The sequence below is a fragment of the Pinus tabuliformis genome, chromosome 9 (assembly GCF_031772625.1).
Source record: "Pinus tabuliformis cultivar Carrire ecotype Pingquan chromosome 9, CPIR1, whole genome shotgun sequence".
NCBI classification, from domain to species: Eukaryota; Viridiplantae; Streptophyta; class Pinopsida; order Pinales; family Pinaceae; genus Pinus; species Pinus tabuliformis.
In genome coordinates this window covers 1,934,573,906-1,934,597,147 of record NC_142307.1, presented here as the reverse complement: position 1 = coordinate 1,934,597,147, position 23,242 = coordinate 1,934,573,906, and the positions used below count along the sequence as shown (strand labels likewise).

The 23,242-nt window shown below is 39.6% G+C and overlaps 1 protein-coding gene across 3 annotated transcripts in view; it reads right to left on the bottom strand.

Annotated features, from left to right (window-relative positions):
• The window catches only part of CLC-E (chloride channel E), a 510,115-nt gene that overhangs the window by 282,428 nt on the left and 204,445 nt on the right, over positions 1–23,242 (bottom strand). For all 3 annotated transcript variants that reach the window (XR_016262323.1, XM_089438419.1, XM_089438418.1), the window contains exons 3-4: positions 8,016–8,216; positions 7,389–7,855 (exon numbers count right to left, since the gene is read on the bottom strand). Coding sequence is in view for 2 of the 3 variants with exons in the window: in XM_089438419.1 (XP_089294545.1) it covers positions 7,389–7,855; positions 8,016–8,216 (668 nt within the window). In the remaining variant the exon portion in view is untranslated. The remainder of the gene's footprint in view (positions 1–7,388; positions 7,856–8,015; positions 8,217–23,242) is intronic.

Here is a 23,242-nt window from a genome sequence, read left to right as displayed (position 1 = left end):
TAAAAGGGAGTGAAAACAGCCAGATAGATAACGGCATTAGTAGCTCAGGACGGGGAGCCTGCCAGTTTTTAGGAGGCTGCTCAACATCAGGTTTGGTTGGATGTGATGGTGGAGGAATACAACTCCATAATGGTGAACGATGTTTGGGAGGTAGTGCCAAGGCCTCAGACAGATCGATGGTAGGTTCGAGATGGATCTACAAGATTAAATACGTTGCAGACAACAGTGTGGAAAAATACAAAGCCAAGCTTGTGGCTAAGGGGTATGCTCAGAAGGAAGGAATTGACTACGAAGAGACCTACGCCCCAGTAGCCACATATACATCTATTAGAACCATGATATCTCTTGCAGCGCAGATGGGAAGGGAGATTCATCAGATGGATGTCAAGACGACATTTCTGAACGGGGTGATAGAAGAAGAGGTATACATTGAACAACTAGAAGGCTTTGAGACACATGAGAAGAAGTCTCATGTATGCAGGCTGGAGAAAATTGTATGGGTTGAAAGTTCCAGTGTTTTCAAAACTGTTTTTAAAAACCGGTTACCGGTCTAACCAACCGGTTAGCAAGGCCGTCGGTCTAAACCGGCCAAAAAACCCGGTTGGAAAGGCCATTTTGCCATTTTTTTGCCCTAACCGGTGAAAACCGGCCGGTTTAGGATGGAACCGGCCGGTTTTGTCCTAAACCGGACGGTTTTAGGCACGCCCACCGTAAAGTTAAAAAAGCATATTTTTCATTGTGTTTCAGGGGTTTTGGGGGGAAACTAAGGGTGTTTCAACCCTAAAAATGTTGGCAATTAATGGTAATGTTAAATTCTTAAAGTAAAAGTGACATTTCCTTTAATTTTCATTTTCATCCTTTTACTTAAATTTTTAACATTACCATGAAATGACTCAGGATGTTTGAGAGTGGTTTCGACCTCATTGGATTTCATATGGAAAACTAGAATTTTAGATTTCACTCAAAATTCAGCAGACTTAATGGTTTTCAGGATTTCATGGTTTGGGGGTAAACAATAAATGCAATCGGAGCTCCAAATGATAAGCAAAACTCCTGATCTAGATCCCATTGTGTTGGACGATATTGATCCAACATCAGAATAGGTGGACAAGACTGAAGAACCTGTGTTTGAGGCTGATTTTGATATCGACATGGCTTTAGCGGGGGATGATGCAGATTATGTGGTGGCATCAGAACTAGGATCAGTAGCGGCATCAAGGAAAGGCAAAGAACCAATGGAAGGCACTAGTCATGCAAGTCGACAAACTCGTGCTTCCATTAGGTCCACTTCTATTGTAATTGGTGGCATTGATACTGAGGTTGCAGATCACGCTGAGGCATCCTCAGACTTTGAACCAGATGATGTCTATGTAGCTCCTGATGATGATCCTATGTCTAGTAGTGGTGATGAACTTGATGATTGATCATGTGTACACTGTAGACTTGTAGTAGGCCAATGGCCTCATAGCTTGCAGCATTGTTTTTGGACTTTATAGGCCATTTAGAGCCTCATTTCTTATGTATTTTGCTATTTTGTCAATGATATGTATTGAACTCTGTGCCATTTTGATATATTCACCTTTACATGGTATATAAATGAGCAAACTTTGCATATTTTGTCTTTATTGGCTTGGAATCATGGTTTTACATCTTAAAAATAGTTTTGTTTCATTAAAAATTAATTATTTAATGTATTTTTTTAAAACCGGTTCGTTTAGACCAAACCAGTCCCGGTTAGACCGGTTCCGGTCAGTAAACCGGTTCATTAGGTGGACCGGTCCGATCACCGGTTCCGGTTTTAAAAACATTGGTTGAAACAAGCACCTAGAGCATGGTATGGTCGAATTGATGGCTACTTGCAGAAGATGGGATTTGTCAAGAGTGAGCCTCTAATCCTAGTATTATATCTGGTTGTAGAGAATGAGCCTCTAATCCTAGTATTATATGTGGTTGATCTCTTCCTGACAAGATCATCCAGGCTCATTGAAGACTACAAGAAGAATCTAGCCACAGAATTTGACATGAAGGGTTTGGGGTAAATGCATTATTTCCCGGGTTTGGAAGTTTGGCAGCAAAAGGAGGAGATCTTCCTTGGGCAAGGGAGATATGCTACAAAAATTCTAAAGAGATTCAGGATGGAGGATTGTAGACCCATGGCTACTCCAATGATCACCAACAGGAAGAAAATTGATGCATCAGAAGACAAGGATGTTGATCCCACCTTATACAAGCAGCTCATAGGATCCCTGATGTATCTGGTCAATACCAGGCCAGACATTTGTTACGCTGTCAACACCCTCAGTCAGTTCATGGTGGAACCGAAGAGGGCACATTGGGCAGCAGCCAAACATGTTCTCAGATATTTACAGGGAACAGTCGATTATGGAATTTTGTACACTAGGAGTAAGGATATCAGATTGAGTGGATTTACTGATGCAGATTGGGCTGGAAGTTCAGCGGATCGAAAAAATACCTTTGGGTACTGTTTCAACATTAGATCAGGAATGACCTCCTGGTGCAATAGGAAACAAAAATCAGTAGCCCTGAGCTCAACCAAAGCAAAGTATATGGCCACAAGCACAGCTTCGTGCAAAGCCATATGGCTTAGAAAACTACTTGTGAACCTATTCAGAAGAAAGATGGAGGTGACCAGGATCATGTGTGATAATCAGAGCTGCATCAAGCTCTCTGAGAATCCAGTATTTCACAGTTGGTCAAAACATATTGATATTCGGTGTCACTTTGTCAAAGACTGCGTCCAACAAGGAGTTGTACAGTTGAGCTACACTCCTACAGGAGAACAGGTGGCAGATATCCTCACCAAGGCCCTTGGAAGAACCAAGTTTGATTATTTCAGGGAGAAGATGGGGATGATAAGGAATCCATTTCAGTAGTAGAAATGGGTATGATGTTGCAGTGCAGTAGCAGTTAGCAGTAGCACGATGCAACATAATGAGAAGGGGTTGCAGTGCAGATGCAGTGTTGGGAAAAAGGACCAGCAGCAGCATGGATGCAGAGGGAGTTGCAGTATTGATGCAGTGTTGGGAAGAAGGACCAACAACAACACGAATGCAGAGGGAGTTGCAGTACAGATGTAGCAGTGGCAATGATAGAGCCATGGGCAGCAGTACAGGATGCAGCAGTGCAGAGGATGTTGGGCAGGGAGGCTCAGCATTAGCATAGGTATCGTTGCCGTATAATCGAAGTGATGCTTAGTGTGGAGTATTACTAGAGCACAGTCCTCGCTAAGAGGGAGTGTTGATTTGGGGTAGCATCGGATGTGCTCTAGCCATGAAAATTGGTGGAGAGGCTAAAGCACATGAGATCTCCAAAACCCAGAAATCGTTTTGGAAAAATCCATCTGGATGAAGAGTTATTAAAATAATTAATATTTTTAATGAGTTCCTAAGTCTAAACTTAGGGAAATAAAAATATTAATGGGTATTAATAAAGATAAGGATGAGAAGCTTCCAAAAGATAAGGATCAAGTCTATTTTAATCTTAGCCATTGATTAGGGACTTAATCTCGGCCGTTGATTCATCAACAGGAAAAGTATAAAAGGAGACTTGAGGGTCAGTTGGAGATATACTGAGGGAGACCAGTCAATTCGATTTCTAGAGCGGGGTTAGCTGAGAAATTCGAACTAGAGGTCTGGAGAGCAGCAAGAGGTAGCGGGTACGAAACAGAGAGTCGGTAACAGCACCAGAAGATCAGCGAAGAGGTTTGAGAGGCAGACGCAGAGGCAGCAGGACTGCACAATCACTGGAGGGCCTGTGTGGGTGATGCAGAGAGGCCCAGTGTTGACGCAGAGAGGCAGAAGCTAACACAAAGGGTCTGGGAGTTGCGCAGAGGCCAACAAGCCTGATGCTGAGACTGAGAAGTGCTGGAGAAATTTATCTTTGTTGGGTAAGCCAGTTTGGCACCCAGTTGTACTGAAGAATAGTTGATTAATAAAATTCTCCTACGCTGCACCGGTTTTCCCGCATTGTGTTTTTTCGAGGACAATTGTCCAAAATATCTGTGTCTATGTGTTTTGATTCTTGTGCATGTATTTTTTTCTGGATTATGGTGTGATATCTGCAGTAGAATTTATTTTAATGTTTACTGTAAGGATTTTAGTAAATAACTTATTGGAAAATAAGTAGGAAAAATAAATCAGTTGTTGTAGAGAGAGAATTTTCACACTAGATATCTCAAAAGTAACTTTTCAAGAAGGTAAAAGAGTACTACAAAATATGCAAAGAGAAGTTGATAGGATCACTGCTGAAAAAATGAAGAAGTTTCTCAGCTTAAAGACCATAGTGAAAAACTACTGACGCAAATTAAGAAGCTTAAAAAGGACAAGAAGTCATTGGAAAACAAGTTACAACAACTTATTGAGAAGGAAGCATCGAATGTAGAAGTCCAAGTTGAAGAAGAAAGAATAAATACCAATCCAGTGAATTCCTTGACTCACAACTCAAGAAGAAGACAAGCCAGTTGAAGAAAAGACACACTTAGATGTTGCAGTCCAAACAATGAACATCCCAAGTGAGGGTTTTGTAACCAACTCAACAACATCGTCACCTAAAGTAAATCAGAATATTGCCACACACATGATAAGGGAAAGACAAACCAAAAGAACTCCTTATCTACACCTAAATCACAAGAACAAACATCTCAGTGAATCTATGAGTCTGTATCACTCAGAACAGAAAGAATAGAGTTATGTTCCAAAGAAAACTAATGTTTGCACCATTCAGTCTTACAATAACAATTCATCACAAGTTTCCAATGACCGCAAGATTCCATAGAAAATTGATCTAGGATGGTCCGATCCCTTCTCAATGCAACAATTTTGTTTGTCACTTAGAGGATCATATCGTCTTGTATCAACGAAGATGACAGTTTCGAGACAAGAAGACATTCAAAGCAGAAAAAGAGATCAAGTCTTTTCATCAATAAGCTTTGAGGACAAAGCTTTTTGAGGAGGAAGGCAATGTTATGAATAAAATATATATAAATATGAATAATGATGATAATTGAAATAATGATTAGTTTATTAGTAATTAGTACTGAAGAGGCATGTCTAATGGGATATGACCTTCCATGAAGAAGTACCTGCCTAGGGTATAGAAGCAGGCCCTCACTCTCATTTGTAACATCATTCTTATTCATACTTCTTAATATATATTCGTGTATCTCAATGGAGACCTACATTTTCCAAGTCTTTTGGAGTGTTTAACCTGTTATAACGAACTCTGTTCGTACCAACATGCAACTAGCCCATTCAATGAAGTATATACTATATCCTTGATTGCTACACTCTTGTTAAGAGACAAACACCCAAAAAAATGGAATTTAAATGAAAAATAATTTTGCATAACTTTTTATATCAAAAGACTCTTGGATGTTAGGAGAACTTGTATGTAGTACCCAAGTTCTCCCCAAGAATATCCATCCTAGTCCACTCAATCTGACCCATTCTACACACTGTATTCTTCAACTTTGAATTGGTATCTTTATGGTAGTTGACAATGATGGTGATAACTCCTCTTCTACTTCTACTTGTGGTGTAGTATATTGGATCTCTTCTCGCATAGAGTTGTGCTTATTTTCATTCCTCTTTTAGGATTTACCCCTTTGTACTCTTTATTGTTATTTGTATTTCTTTCCCTTTGCACCTAGTATTTGGCTTGGGCACTCCAACACCACTATTATAACTTCTTGTACTCTCTAGTCCCATTGGCCTATTTTGGTCACATGTGCACATTAATTTGCTATCCTTATCTTGCTTATTGTTCCTATGAGAACATAGCCACCAGTAGTATCTTTGATCAAGTTTCTTGCTGGATTGTGGAGGCTACCCATCTACTTCAGTAGATTGGTATCTCAATATGTTGCCTCCCCCCTTTCAAATACTCTGTTGAGACCCTCAATGGACTCCTGCCAAACATGCAAGAGTTGAGTAGGAAATTAGAGAGGACATCATAAAATAATATATTTGAATTACTTGGGTCAATACACCAGGCAAGGTAAGCCCCAAGATGGCCTTCTATGTTGAACACATCCTCAGCTAAGAGACGGCTTTATTATTTTTCTCCCCTGCACATTTCGACACTAGATGCCTGTTCTTCATATCCCTTTAGGGCAATTTCTGGTCAATTCTCATCATCTTCTTGTTGAAACCAACCACCATATGACCTAGGGGGATGGGATATGCCAGCTCTACCATCTTTCATAGGATGAAGACAGAGGAGCACTTCTGGTGCTTTGTCTAGTACAAGATTAAAGGAACATTTTCTATCTTTTCAGGGAATCTTAGAACTCTCTATCCAATTTCTTTTATTTCTGGACCAGAGATGCTTAGCACTATACATGAAGGACTTTAGAGTTAGATCTCACTCACTTTGCACGCCTTAGCTCAAACCAGACCCTGTCAACCCAATTACAGTTTTTTTTCCAGTGTTTCCAACAGACAAAGGTAACAAGAGAAAATAAGATAACAACACTATATCAGCCATCATATCTATGACACCTAAAGAGACCATCCCTGCTTGACCGGAAAAACCTTTACGAACATGTTGCCTCAGATCTCACAATGGCTCATACCACACCAGCAGTTAGGATACCTCCTTCATATCTTGACCATGGCTTGCAGCATCCCTCCAAAGAGACATATCTCAAACTAGATCTCCCTATTCTTCTAGTTCCTCAAGCCTGTCATCTATCAAGAGTTTCTTCACTATGGCCTGGAATGTTAGGAGAGATTGCATCAAGAGAGGTTGATTGCCCCCTATGTAAGTTATCCCCCAGTTGTTTTGGTGTTTTTGGTCTTCAGCTCTCAGCAAGAACTTGCATGTACCTGCACTATTGCTTTGGTTCCCTGCTCAATGTTCTTAGGTTTTAGACTTTGATCTTCCACAGCATAGACTAGTTTTGATTATATCATTATTTTCTATGAACAGCCTTTGTGTTCACACTTTGCTATTGTATCTAGCAGTCTGATTAGCCTATTTATGGTCATTTCTTGGACATTAATAGAACTTAGTTTATCTATCTTATCTCTTTCTTTTTGGAAATCTAATTTACAAAATAACTAAAATATTTAGGAAAACAGCATCCTATTTCAACATGTAAAAAATTGCCATGACTAGATTTTTGTTCAAAGAACTTAATAATTATGTTGAAAGTAGCGAGGATATCAAAAGCTGTAAGAGAGCAAAAGTTTGGAAAAAATAATTTCCTTCTCTCTACAGGACACTTTATCATACATTCTCTTCCCCCATTGTTTTCCAAAGGAGGCAGCATGGATCATACCACTTCATTTTAATCATTTTTCTGTCACTAGCTGTCTAAAAGCATGGAAGAATGTAGAAACATTTATGTAGGGAATATTGTGGCATACCAATGCATATGCTTGGGGTGGTGCAACCTCTAATGCATCAAGGTGAAACAATGGATCTGCATGAGTCACAGCATAGTTAGCCAGCTTCCCATATGCAGAGCCTAATGCTGCACCAATGAAAAGAGACGGGGCATAGTATCCTCCGACTAGTCCTGATGCACGGCTCAAAGATGTTGCTACTATCTTTGCACCAACCAACTGAATCAATAAATCAGCAGGAGGGGCCTTCTGAAATGGTTGTGATTCCAACAGTATATCAACATTCTCAAATCCCCAGTAAAGAACTTCGGGATATGCTAGTGCTATTAAACCTACAGATATGCCCCCTAAAGAAGGCAGTAATGCAGCTCGAACTCCTGTGATTTCCAGTAGAGCGTTGGAAGCTTTCACAGCAATCGCTGTGGTCTTAGACAAGACAACTGAAACTAAACCAGATAGGATCCCAAGTTGTAGATACAATGGCAGTTCTGCAAAACAAATCATTGATTAGATAAGGAAACCCAGGAGATGAACCTTTTCAACCACCTTAGATTCCATTCCCCTTTTTATTTCAAAAAAAGGAAATCCTCCTCTTCAAGACTAGGTTTCAAACATTTTGCATTAAAAAGCATCTACCGTGAGAATTACCTGCTGGGGAACGAAACTCAAATGAAGGAATTGTAAAAGCTGGGTCTGAACCAAGGCCAGCCTGTGATATTACAGATGCTATTACTGCACTCAGTATCACCATTGAGGTTGTATTTGTTAGTGAAGGAGACAAATCTGCAGATGATGGCCATAAAACTGACTCCACAGCAAAGAAGCATCCAGCAACAGGTGCATTAAAACCTGGAAATCAACAATAAAGTCACATATTATGAACCCCACAAAGATTTATTTTCTATACAGAAAAGCCACTGAATTATTTTCCTTTTTCTGTCTAACGTATGCCACCAGACATGTTATAGTATTCATTGACATATGTTACAATTATTCAATGCAGTTTTCATGAGTTGTTGAATCTGGTCAGTATAAACATCAGGACAAATATATTTCAGATGACTGCTAGCAAGGACACAAGCAATATTAGCAAAAAATCTAGCAGGACTAAGACAAAGCCTCACTAGGCAGATCCAGACCTCGGGGCAACAAGAGATTGGCTACCACTGACACCTCAACAGCCTTTCTCCAGCTATTTAGTGGTGTTTGAACCACAAGGGAGGTTTCCCCATATAGATCACCTAAGGATATTCAATAAGAAGGATTTAAGGTGATAGATGAGATCTAATGATTGGGATGGGGTACTGGCAAAGCCTAGAGGGCTAAGATAATCTTTACCAAAAATACAAGCACTCCATCTCTAGACCACTTAAGCATATGATATGGCATGCAATGTCATATAACACCCAGAAGAAATAGTCTTACAATGATTAATCAACAAAAGATCAAGACTATCAATTAGATATGCAATGTTAAGGGTCTTTAATTGAGTTTTTATGGCAGAAACATGCATAAATGATAAAAAGCAATATAATGATGACATCAGCCCTAAAAATAGCATCTTAACAAGCAATAAATGCTAAATTTCGCTTTTCAACAAGTATTTAATGCAATTCCTACTTAGAGAGCAAATAATACATCAAAGGAAATTACTTTTTTGGTAATATTTCAAAGAAACCCTAACCCTAACCCTAAACCTAGATATCTAGAATTTAAGAGAGAAAAGAAAATTATTTGAGTAAAAGATTTGATCACCACCACCTAGACTAGTGCGTTGATGTAAATGGGCAATGGAGTTGCCTAGGGAAAATTCAATGAGGACAGCCTTGTTGAAGAGGGTGAGAGGGCTAAGGCCTCTTGTTACAAACCCTAGCAGCTTCCTTAATAGGGAGATTTTAAATTTAAGAGATGCACAGCTCAAAGTTCTCTTAAAGATTCAAAGAGAATAATTTTGCATGGCATAGAGGATCAATATTTCTAGAAAAATTTAGCAATTTTAAACATGGCACATTTAGAAACCCTAATTTACACAATATAACATAAAAAATATATAAGATATGCAATAAACACAAAGTTTCCACATAAAAAAATTCAATCAATCCCAGGAAACCAACTTCAAGCAAAAGATCAACCTCCAATATCAATTCACACAATAGAAATCACATTGCGGCTGACTAGAGAGACAAGAAACTAGTGCGCACTTCCGAAGAGAGGGGAGTGTAATGAATGAATAAAGCTCATTGATGAGTCCCCATTTTGTCTATATTTTGATATATAAGCACTTCTCTTCTCACCCTAGTCTATAACTATTTTTTCTCTATTTACTCTTATCTACTGTGAGTTTCACTAAGGTATACAGTGGCCATATCTTATCCATAGTTCCTTTTTCCAGCTGATATTGAAGTGTGTTTTAGAAGTTTATCTTGTGTGTTTATGTGCATCTCTATGGATAATTATGTTTAATTGTTCATCACTAACCTTATACTCGTGGAAGGAAATCTATGCTTCCAGGACCATATACTTTCTCACCTAATGATAAACGGTAAAACCCCAAAATTCAATAATGGATATTGACAAAGGGTAAAAACCCCAAATTTCAATAGTGGCAATAAGTATGAACTCCAAATTTTGATGATCGATATCGACCAGGGCTAAAACCCTGATTTTCAATACCATGTATCGCCTGAAGGATTTCATTCAAACAAACCTAATCACACAATGTCAAAGGATCTCACCTCATCGCATTCCCATGACGAAAAAAAATTCCTTTAGGATTGAGGAATCAACAAGGGCAATTGAGGGCATCTCAATCAATTTAGCAATGGCACATTGTCCATAGCATAAAAAGATTCAGACAAGGTGTTGTTGATTCAAGAGGTATTCCTGCATGGCTAAAGGGTCTTCAAGTCAACCCTAAATGCATTATGTAATTTTAGATATTATTGAGACAAGTCGGCCTAGAAAGAAGTCAAGTTGGCCAACCATTGAAGGGATGTGTCCCTTGGGTTGTCACACCTGTAGGACATGTATAAATAAGATGATGTGATGTCTCATTTGAACTCCAACCAAGAGCAAGTCTTCTCTCTCATCATCATTATTCTATCTCTCTTGGACAACCACACGTATGAGAAGAACAAGCTGAGTTTAACCAATTGTTTGATTAGACCTTTGACCAAAAGGATTTTACTGAAAGTTGACCGCAGAAGGACCGCATGTGCACACTGTTGACTATAGGGATTTGCCAATATACTGCAGAGTTCACCACAGTTGACCATAGTGCCGAAGTTTGACCGCAGGTCGAGTTGACCAGGCCATGTTGACCAGTGATGAATTTCTAACATTTTGGCTAGTTTGACTAGGATTGACTGGTATTTGACTTGGATTATTGGCACAAATTTCTAGACAAATTATTTATTTGTAAGCCTTGCTGAAGAATAATTTCTCATAAGAAAAGTTGTTGGGTTTTCTCCCAAGGTTGGGTTTCTTAGAGTAAAATTATTGTCTCTATTGTGCATGGTTGTCTTTCTACGATCTTTACTATTTCCACTGCGTTTACTATATGTTATGAAACCAACTCACAAAAAGATAGAAAAGATAGATCAATGCCTTAGAAATAAGCCTCTTTGAGGGGGCAACCCCCTTTACATTACACAATTGAACAATTCTTAGATGATACAAATGACAAGACCTCCTTTCTATATATAGGAGTCTAAGGGGTCATCATATAATCAGAGCCGACATAACAATAATAATGTAAGGGCACAATAATAACAATAGTGGGCTTCTACGGGGCACAATAATAACAATATGGGGACTACATGGGCACAACAATATAATAAAGGGGTTGTATTAATAACAATAAGGGTTACACTAGTATTATAGGGACCTAACATGCCCCTCTCCTTCAAAAAGTGTTGTCTTCAACGTTTGAGTAGTTCTTGATGCTTCTATATAAATTCTTGTCCTACCATGTGGAATCTTCAGCGGGTAAGTACTTACACTTGATGAGATACTCTGAAATTGATCGATTTTGTAGCTGTCGGGTTCTTGTTTTTGTGACTACTCCAGGTTCCAATATGATTTTTCCTTCCTCGTCAAGTTCTGGCAATATTGTTTGAATTGGAATATTCTGCAACTTTTGAATGAGTGGCCACACTTCTTTTTCCTTCTTCCATTCATCCCTTGCTTCATTTATCCAATCTGGTTGGATAATAGAAATAGCACAAAACAATGCTTCCACATCCTCATCCTTTCTTGAGAGTGCATCTGCAACAAAAATTTTCTTCCCTTTTCTGTAGATGATGTCAAAGTCATAACCCAACATATTTGTGACCCATTTTTTCTATTCTTCTAAAGATAATATTTGTTCTAAAAAGTATTTAAGACTATCATGATCCATTTTTACCTTGAAGTGTCTTCCCATTGGGTAAGGTCGCCATTTCTTAAGTGCATGTAGTATTGCCAACATTTCCTTCTCATAAATAGGTTGTTTGAGATGTAGCTGTAAAAATACCCAATCACCTACATCAAAACTTTTTTCACTGTGATGTTGATCTACCTGTTGTTCATTCGATTCTGCACCCAAGTGGCATTATCCTTTAAAAGTTGGAGAACTTGTTGTTGATGCTCGATGTGATCTTTCACTGCCTGAACCTTTTTCTTCTTAATATGTCCTTCTATCTTGAGAGTTTGAGGAGTGGTAATTTCTTCCAATCCTTTACAAGATATCGTCGGATTCATTTCTTGATGCTCGATGTGATCTTTCACTTCTTGAACATTTTTCTTCTTGATATGTCCTTCTATCTTGATAGTTTGAGGAGTGGTAATTCTGGCCAATGCATTGCAAGATATGGTTGGATTCATTTCTTCTTTCTCGATGTAATCTTTCACTTCTTGAACCTTTTCCTTCTTGATATGTCCTTCTATCTTGAGAGTTTGAGGAGTGGTAATTCTTGCCAATGCTTTACAAGATATGGTCGGATTCATTTCTTCTTTCTCTGGGGTTGGGTCCTAGCGTATATCCTCTTCTTTTGATGTTTCTTGATCCTTTTCTTCCTCCTCTTCATACTCTATGTAAAACAATTTCTTCTCGGCACACTTACGACCTTTAGTGCATTTGCTATCACAATTGTAACAAAGCCCTTTTTCTCTTTTTTCTTCCAATTGTTGTGGTGTAAACCTTGTAGGTTGTGGAAGGCTATGAGAAGAAAAACTTCCATAATTATAGTCGTGAGTGGTGGGATTCCTTGTTTCCATAATTTCGCTTTCAATTTTTCTTGCCCACCTGAATGCCTTCTCCAATGAATCAGGTTCCCAAAGACAAACCTCATGTTGAATGTTATCCTTTAAAGTACCTATGAAGACATTAATCCTTTGCTTCTCTAGAATATCATTTACCCTTATATTCAATTTTTGAAAGTCCTCAATGTGCTCTGCCATTGAACACTTTTGTTTGAGATTTATCAATTGGCTAAAGAAGGTGTTTCTCTTTGTATCCTCATAATGTGCTATCATTTCCTCCGTGAAAATTGACCACATAACAAGTGGTTTATGAGAACAAAGCCCTTTATACCATAAAAATTGATCTGGTTCTAAATATGAAGATGCAATACGTACCTTTTGTAACAGTTGCACCTCATGTAGATCAAAATATTGCTCCATCTGTAGTATCCAATTTACCGGATCCTTGCCATCAAACTTCCTCATATCGCCTTTTCTTGATTTTAGGAGCTCGATATTGAAACAACTATAACTCTATAATTTTGGCTCTTCCAGTTCTGAAATTGCAACCTATAGTAGCCCTCTGTGTCCTCTTTCCAATGCCACCAGTCTGATCAAAATTGGATTCTCCAAGAAAGAGTTATGCACAATCTCCCAAGATGATCTGATTATATACCTTTTCAGAAGAGAGAACTTGTATGAAGTTCCACGTGTCACTATTTTAACCTTTGGATCTGAAAACTATACACAAGAAACCACAATCCCTTTCGTTTCTGTAACTTCTTACGAAATTTCAATCTGATGCTCAGAGAGACAGTTATGATGATTTTCCCAAGGTGACCTGTTTGGAATGTAATTCGGGGGTCTGCAAAAACCCTAACTTCCTCGGACTATATTTCCGAAACTGTAGCGAGACAAGATCTGAAATTCGGAGCCGAGGTTCAGACCTATTTATTCTCAAATGGGTTTTTGTTTTAGCTTTTCAAACTTCGTAGCGAAAAAGTTATAGCAAAAATCCCATGATGACCTGTTTTAGTTGAAATTCTGGAGCTTGCAAAAACACTAACTTCCTCAGATCATATATCCGAAAATATAGCGAGACAAGCTCTGAAATTCGGACCTGAGGTTCAGCACGAGTTCGTCTAAAATGGGTTTTTTTTTCACATCTGAAAAGTCACAGAAGAAAAGTTATAGTGAAAATTCCACGATGACCTATTTGGAGCAGTGAAACCCTAGAATCCAAAGCTGTGATACCAAATGTTATGAAACCAACTCACAAAAAGATAGAAAAGATAGATCAAGGCCTTAGAAATAAGCCTCTTCGAGGGGGCAACCTCCTTTACATTACACAAATGAACAATTCTTAGATGATACAAATGACAAGACCTCCTTTCTATATATAAGAGTCTAAGGGATCATAATATAATCAGAGCCGACATAACAATAATAATGTAAGGGCACAATAATAACAATAGTGGGATTCTATGGGGCACAATAATAACAATATGAGGACTACATGGGCACAATAATATAATAAGAGGGTTGTACTAATAACAGTAAGGGTTACACTAGTATTATAGGGACCTAACACTATTCAAATTTTCTGAATGTAATTATTCAATGATAGTAGTGGCATAAAACATTGTGTGAAAACTCATTAGGAAGTAATTATCTAGCAGAAAATTGTATTCTACTGCACTTATCATATAATTTCAACATGATTTCAGAGCTTTGTTGAAAGATCAACCATTGAAGTCAACCTAAAGAGACCAAGTATCCAACAGCTTGATTGGATTTTAGATCTCTTGTCAAAAAGGTGTCAAGTCCAAGGGTAGAAGACAGGTTGGATGCTGCCACCAATTTCACATCTTAGAAGACCAGGATACTTCTTGTCTTGGAAGAAAATGATCTTCAGGATTATGTGAAGGAAGTCATTCCAAACCCAGAGCGAGATGAGAAGATTACACCCCCTACCATAATCTCCTCCCCCCCTACCATTCATTAACCAAGTTTTACATACCTTGGCATGAAAAGAGTTATTTTCTTTTCTCAACGGGTTTAGTAGTTATAATCAAATACAAATTGCCCTTGAAGACCAAGAGAAAACTACATTCAATTTTGTTGAAAATTTGATGTTCTATGTTGAAACAATTACTTCTTATGAAACTTATTTATATTGTAATATCAGTTAAGCAATTGTAGATAGAACATAAACCATATAGATCAAAAGAAGATAGCCAACACAATGAGACAGAGAATTTAGGTCCAATGACTAGGTAAAAACCCACAAGGGGAAAACCCAACTAGATTATTCTTCTACTAGAAATCAATTGTTCAGCAAAGAAATAGAATACAATGAGATATTAAGAGAATGAGTAAGTTCACCCAAATCTGAAATAGTTGTAGCAAGAAGATCTTTGATAGCAGCAATTGATGCAAACATTGAATCACTTTGTCTCACCAAGTTCTACTCTTACTCTCCAAGTCTCTCTCTCTCTCTCTCTCTCTCAATCCTTCTGTAATCTCTCCAACTCTCTCTTTCACAAGTTTGAATTCTCCTTTCACAATGCACAAGTGAGTAGAAAGGATATGAGGCACATATATATAGGAGGAGCAAGGAGTTCGAGTCATAAAGGAGGAGTAACTCGCATGCCTTGAGGAAGAGTTACATATGCCAATTTAGGGAGAGGAGGTACGCATGCCTTGTAACTCATGTCATAAAGGAGAGAGTTGCACATGCCTTGTAACTCATGCCATAAAGGAGAGAGAGGGGTACGCATGCCTTGAAGGAGAGAGTGTAACATATGCATTGAAGAGTGCGTAAGAGGAATCTTCTATGACGAATCTTTAATGCGCATAAGAGAGTGTAAGAGCGCAATGAATCCATTATAAGAGAGAATAACGCATCATTGAGTGAGAGAGAAAGGTACGAGTGCGATCAATGAGAGAGAGGTGCGAAGTGGCATGATTGAGTGCCAAGTAGGAAAGGTGACAAGAATATATATTTTGATAATAATATTATAGTATCATAAGGATAATAATAATAATATTAATGATAATATTGATGATTAAGTAAAAATTGAACAATTAAGATTGATTAAGGATAAGTTAAGTGATTTTCCATCATCTATACTTGATTACCAATTGAAGCAAGGTGATTTACTATTTTTGGAAAGTCATGCTTGAAATGATAGACATGACTTTCTATTTTTAGAAAGTCACTCTAGAATAGTCAGAAATGAGATTTTATTCAAGGAAATTCATCCCTTAACTACCAATTTTCAACACTCCCTCTCAAATAGGGAGGAATTTCTTTCTGAAACAAGGATTTCTGGTTTGGAACAATGATGTTACAATCTAATGAATAAGAATCAGCATAGAGGAGATTCATCCATCACCCTATATTCACTTGGGGGGGATTACCACTTACCAACACATGACAAGGATCTCGCACAACCAAGTTTGATCTCTACTTGGAGGGATTACCACTTGTCAAGGCTCACACACAACCAAGTCTCTGCCTGGGGGGATTACCACTTGACAAGGATCACGTAGAATCAAGTCTCATCTCTACTTGGGGGGATTGCCACTTGTCAAGGATCACGCATAACCAAATCTCTACTTTGGGGGATTACCACTTGACAAGGATCACGCACAACCAAGTCTCATCTCTGCTTGGGGGGATTACCACTTGTCAAGGATCACGCACAACTAAGTCTTTGCTTGTGGGGATTACCACTTGACAAGGATCATGCACAACCAAGTCTCATCTTTGTCATCCATGACCACCCCCTCCAAGGAGCGTCACATCCATCAATCCAAGATGCTCTTTGTAAACCAAGAACTTCCTTTTCGATAAAGGCTTGGTAAGTATGTCAGCTATGTGATCGTCAGTCGCAATATGATTGAGTCTCATTGCTCCTCTTTGAACCATATCCCGGATACACTAATATTTGATCTCAATGTGCTTGGACTTGTCATGGAACACAAGATTTTCAGCAAGTCGAATCCCACTCTTATTGTCACAGTAAATCACTGTTGTATCTGTTGGACACCTAATTCTCTAAGGGTTATCTGCAAGCCCCTGCACAAGCCTAGTGCCTTTCTCCAAACATTCTTTCACAAGCTCTTCCTGGGAAGATTTAGCGGAGACTCCAGGATCATGCAAGTCAAAAACTGTCAAGTTCCCTAGATCGATCTGGTAAAGGTTGGCTTCTTAAGCAGCAACAACCGCCATACTAGGGTTTCGATTTGAGTACAATGGTGACTTTGTACCTAAAAATGACCATTGTATATTTAGTGTCTCTTCTTATGAAGAATTGAAAATTTGTTTGTAGTGTCCAGAGAGATGTTAATAGTTTCGTGGACTGTGTATGGTATGCCTCTTTGGTTTAGTTAGAGCCATGTTGGTCGACATGAAAGAGAAGGTGAATAGAACCTCGCAGAATTTTTTAAATTATCTAATAGGTTTCAAATATTTTTACTCTATTACTTTTCAAATATTTTTACTCCTGAGCATAAGAGAGGGATTGGCAATATTATTCATATTATTTTGTTGTGTTCAAAATTTTTGGATGATGATATATTGCCAACTTTACGAGCTGGAAGCTTTCTATTTAGTTTCAAAAAAAAAAAAAAAAGTCAATTGTATATGCGAGTTGGTCTATATCAAAGCAACTATTTGACATAAAAAAAAAAGTATTCCCTAGTGGCAAGAAAGCTAGTATATGGTTCGATGCTTAAATGTTGTATATGGACTTGTAAAAGGAAGCAGCCAGTTCGAGTCACCTGCTCCAGTTGTGAAGATTATTACAATGAAGAATTGAAGGTTGGTTTATATTTATGTTGCTCATTCACCATTGGACATTCACTTTTGTGTTGAATATGTGTTGAATTTGAGTTGTTAATAAAATGGCTGAAATTAACAATTTATTAGAGTTATTGAGGACTCTAATCATGTCTACTGCTGAAAGCACACTTAACATCAACAAGGGCACTCTCTTTGACATTTAGACCCGTCTGCATAATGCACAAGAAAAGATAGAATTTTTGCATCTCGAATCATAGTTTCAGCAGCATGAGTTACAACAGTAAAGGCATCTTTCTAAACTTGCTTTTGTTCAGAACAATCCCCTATGTGACTTTGAAACAAGATCCTATCAGCAGCTAGCAAGTCATCAAGTCTATAATGTTGAGGATGATTCAGATCAAGTACTCATTTCAGAAGCAGATTTAAATACAAGTGTGAAAATTCAGTGTGCACTTCCGAAGCCAATGATCAAACCTTGGGAAGAGCTTGTCGACAACAAGCACAGAACAAGTCTTGGATATGATAAGGAGGCGTCCTTTCATATTCCAGACTATTCCAAGCCCATTCAATTTCAAAGTGATGGCTTTCTTCATGGCGGTTTACCTTCACCTATTCCAGATTCTACTCCTCCACATTCGCAGACAAAAGTTGTTAAATGCCAACATTGTGACCGAGCTGGCCATATGAAAGATCACTATTTTGATCTTCATCCATGTGAGCATTGTCATAAAACCAGTCATTCTTCACATAGATGCTACAGAAACAAACCTCTTGCAAGAAAAGGGATTCATCTTGGATGAATCGCTTCTTGGCAATGGATTTCAACAACCAAGAAGATATTTCAATCATATGTCAGAATTTCTTCTAAAGTATTGAACAGTCTTGCAGTTGAGTTTTCTCCATCTTCTCAACTTGTATCTGACGGGGGGGGGGAAGTGATGGTCACCTACGAGCTTCAAAGCCACATCAAGAGAGCCTGAGCCACAACCTGCCATACCAGATTCACAGTTGTAGCCAGAGACAACGCATGTCGTCAGTTGGTGGTCATCCTTAAACCATCTATGCGGGGTCGAGACCTTCCTTTTCAAGGTGATCTTCTCCCTCTTCAAAGAATTGGAGACACTTCCTCTAGCAGAAGACTTCAGCATCTTACCAATTTTGGAAGAGTTCCAGGAATTACATTAAGCATTCCAATGTTGGCGGTCATCCTTAAACTATTGATTTTTGGTAGCATCGGATGTGCTCTAAGCCTCAAAATTTGCAAGGAGGCTAGGACACATGCATTCCACAATACCAGGATATCGTTTTGGGAAATTCCACCCGGAGACAATTTTATTAAAATAATTAATTATATTTAATGGGTACCTAAGTCTAAACTTAGGAAATTAAAATAATTAAAGGGTATTAATCAAACTGAGGGTGAAACTTCTAGAAGAAGACGGTGATAAAGTCTATATGATCTAAGCCATTGATTACTCAACTGGAGGATTATAAGAAGGACTTCGATGGGCATTTGGAAATACACTGGAGAGAGATCAAGAGATCAAATTTCTCAGAGAGGGCAGCACAGTAGTTGCTAGAGAGAAGATCGGAGTGATTTCTTGCAGTGAGGGGCAAGGATAGTTCCGATTGGAGAGTTTCCTGATCCAGGAATACATCGCAGAGGAGGTAGAAAGAGATCCAGAAGAGGCAGCGCAGAGTCCACCTAGGCAGCATAGGCCACGCAGAGCTTCAAAGGGAGTCTGAAATTCAGCTGGGAAGTTGAGTTCCAGAGCCATAAGCCGGGGTGTGAGACCGAAGAGCCAGAGGAACGAAGCTCCAGACAACAGAAGATATGGGAAGAGGCGATGCAGATCCCCAAAGAGGTTGACGCAAAACTGCGTATGCTGAGGCAGTAGCTACGCAGAGCCAGCGTGGGGCCAACCATCCAGGCGCCAATGATAGTGTGAGGTATTTCTCACTAATCTTCTGCTAGTCAGATTCTCTGTATTGGATAGCCAGTAAAGCATCCAAAGATTCTATTCAGAGAATTACTGCTTAATAATACAAACCCTCAGCTGCTACACCAATTTTCCCGCATTGGGTTTTTCCCTGGACATTTGTCCAAAATAACGGTGTCATGTGTTGTGTATTTCTTTCTTGCTCAGTTTCTTGTCTCCACGTATAATTTTAATTGGTGAAGGTTGCAGTGTATTAGTTTCAGTATTTGCTGTAGGATGCAGTAAATAATTTGTTCAGTAATTTAACAAATAAAAGAAACATAATCAGCGGTTGCAGTAGAAATTTGGGTCTCCAAATGTTCACATGTTATCAGAGCTACAGGTTAAGCAAGAGAGCAAAGCCGGAAGAGCCCAGTGCTGAAGAGGAGGGAAGTCGAAGTGTTGCATAGGCAGCAAATCGAATCCCCAGAGGGATTGCGCAGTCCAGACCAGGAGGGCAAAATTTTGGTGGGGAAATCTCTCTCTGAGTGAGTCGACAGGGAGAAAGATTTCAGAATCAAAATTTGCTATTGTTAGAGGGAGCAGCGTTGAAGCTTCAGCGCAGAGCAATTTTCTGGTGAGACTCAGTTTTCTGTAGTAGTTGTTGGGGCAGAAAAGCGTCAAAAGGAAGAAGGAGACATTGTTGAGGGAATTTCTTCCTCAGAGAATTCCTAGCCAAGGAATTCAATTTCTCTATTGCTGAGCAGCAGCAAAGAGGAGCAGATCTACTAACTCCAACTGGGAGTGCATAAGCTAGACTAGTGTTGCGGATAGAGAGGAGGCAATTCAACATTTTGTTGGCAGAGATGGAAACTAGTGGGTTAAGGGATCAAGATCAGTTGGATGGCGCATCCAACTATGTGATCTAGAAGGCAATGATCTCATGCCTTCTGGATGAGCACAATCTCAAAACCTATGTCGACAGTGTGGTAGCTGTACCTGCAGATCCAGATCCGCTAAAAAAGTACAAGGCTGAAAGGGAGAAGGCCAAACGATTGATACTTGACAGAGTGAGAGATCATGTAGTATGTCACATTGCCGGTAAGGATACTACCTGACATATGTGGGAAGCATTGGCCAAACTATACGAAGGATCTTCCGAGTAGCGAAAGATGTACTTGGAGCAGAAGAAGAGATCCACGTAGCTGCAAAAGGGGGAGCACATTGATCCGTTCCTAACAAAGTTTCAGGAAATCTGAGACTTGTTGGCAGCTGTGGGGTCAACACCTCAGCCTACCGAGATGGTGAGGCTGGCCCTGAATTCTGTTTCAAAAGAATGGCAAGTATTTGTCCAAAGCATCTTGGGCAGAGAGAGATTGTCGGATTGGGACGGAATGTGGGCCGCTTTTTAGCAGGAAGAGATGAGGAGAGACTTAGTCAAGTGCAAACTTGATAGCAGCAGTGGGACAAAGCCCAAGGAGGAGGAAGAGAATGCAGCCCTTGCATCAAAGGGGCAGTAGGAGCCCTGGAGAAAGAAGAAGGACGTTTCGAAGATCAAGTTCTTCTGGTGTGGTGAATTTGGTCACTACGCTACACAGTGTCCTCTCAAGAAGAAGGACAAGGAAAAGAAGCATGATCCGAAAGCTGCATCGCAAAGATCGAGGAAGAGGAGTTTTCCATGATTGCCCAGATACCTCTAGGGGAGAGAAGGGGTGATCTAGAACTGTGAGTTCGAAAGAACTATAGATGGGTAGGATCCTTGAGGAGTCCACCTCTTGGATCAAAACCTTGCTACCGGAGCCTAGATCAGAAGTAGCAGAATGGACCAGTGTCAGTTGGTGTAGAGGAGTGCTAGAGTGACAGTTGTAGTAGCTAGGAGTGTCAGAAACTGAGGAGCACAGAGTAGAGTTGGAAACAGTGAAGTTGGCTCAGTGCAGAGTCAGCAGCAACGCAGAGGCTTCAGAGGGTCAGTGCAAATACTAGCAGCAATCGAAACTCCAACAACAAATGCATCAAACTACAAACATGTTCAGTAATTTTGGATGCTTTTCTGTCGCTGATGCAGTAGCAGTAGTAAATGGAGAAGGTTGCAGTGAAAATGCAGTGTTGGCAGTGGCAGTGCCAGCAACAACACAGATGAAGAATTTACGAGGGTTGTAGTACAGATCCAGTGTCGGCAGTGGCAGGATGAGCAGCAGTACAGATGTAGCATTCGCGCAGTAGTTGGTGGGCAGTGATGTCAAGCATCAACAGTGCAGAGGGACATGTTACAAAGAAGAGTGATGCTTCAACAGTTTGCATTACTAGAGCACTTTCCTTGCTAAGACGGAGTGTTGATTTCTGGTAGCACCGAAGCTCTAAGCCTCAAAATTTGCAGGGAGATTAGAACCGTGCATTGATCAATACCCAGAAATCATTTTGGGAAATTCCACCCGGAGACAGTTTTATTAAAATAATTAATTATTTTTAATGGGTGCCTAAGTCTAAATTAGGAAATTAAAATAATTAAAGGATATTAATCAAACTGAGGGTGAAACTTCTAGAAGAAGACGGAGATCGAGTCCAAATGATTTGAGTCATTGATTAGAATCTAATCTGGACCATTGATTACTGAACTGGAGGATTATAAGGACTTCGATGGGCATTTGGAAATACATTGGAGAGAGATCAATAGATCGAATTTCTCAGAGAGGGCAGCGCAACAGTTGCTAGAGAGAAGATCGAAGTGATTTCTTGCAGTGAAGGGCAAGGAAAGTTCCGGTTGGAGAGTTTCCTGATTCGGGAATACATCGCAGAGGAGGCAGAAAGAGATACAGAAGAGGCAGCACAGACACCACACTGGGCAGCGTAGGGCCACACAGAGGCAGCACAAAGCTTCAAAGGGAGTCTGAAATTCAACAGGGAAGTCGAGTTCCAGAGCCAAAAGCCGGGGTGTGAGACCGGAGAACCAGAGAAACGAAGCTCTTGACAACAAGATGTTGAAATTTCTAAGTATTACCCATTAGAAATTGTATCTATATTCTTTGGTTTATTTCGCCTACTTGTTTAATTATTAACAAGTTTACTCATATAAACACTGAAATAAACACAATACAGTCTCAACCATCTACAGATAAACAACTGAAAGAAATAGACAAACACACAAGTGACACTGTTATTTTTGGACAATCGTCCCAGGAAAAACCCAATGCGGGGTGCAGCAATTCTGAGGGTTATATTATTATGCAGTGTTTCTGAGTACAACTGGGTGCCAAACTAGCTCACCCAACAGAGAAAAATAATCCGGCAGTAATACCTCTCTATTCGGAAGCAGATATTTGAAAAGTCTGCCCCACGAAACCCTCTCCAACACAATCTGAAGCTCAGCGTCAGCCCTCCTAGCCTCTGCGTCAGCCTGAAACCCTTTATGTCAGGCCCTCTGAGGCTCTGTGCAGCCTCTATGGCCCTCTGCATCACTCCTGCAGCCTCTGCGTGGATGACGCAGGCCCTTCTGGCCTCTGCGCAGTCTCTTCTGCCTCTGCGTGGCTCCCTCTGGCTCAACGTTTGCCTCTCTGCCTCTACGCTAGTCTTCTAGCACTATCTTTGACTCTCTGACTCGTACTCACTGCCCCTCGCTGCAAACTGATCACTGATTCGATTTCTCTTAGCAAACCCCACTCTAGAAAACTTGAATGACTGATCACTCTAGTGTATCCTCCAACTAACCCTCAAGCCTCCTCTCATACTTTTCCTATTGGTCCTTCAACAACCGAGATTATATCTCTAATCAATGACTAAGATTAGATTTGGCTTGATCCATGTCATTTAGAACCTTCTAACCCAGTTTTATATTAATACCCATTAATGTTTTATTTTTCCTAAGTTTAGACTTAGGAACTCCATTAAAAATATTAATTATTTTAATATCTCCTAAACCGGGTAGAATC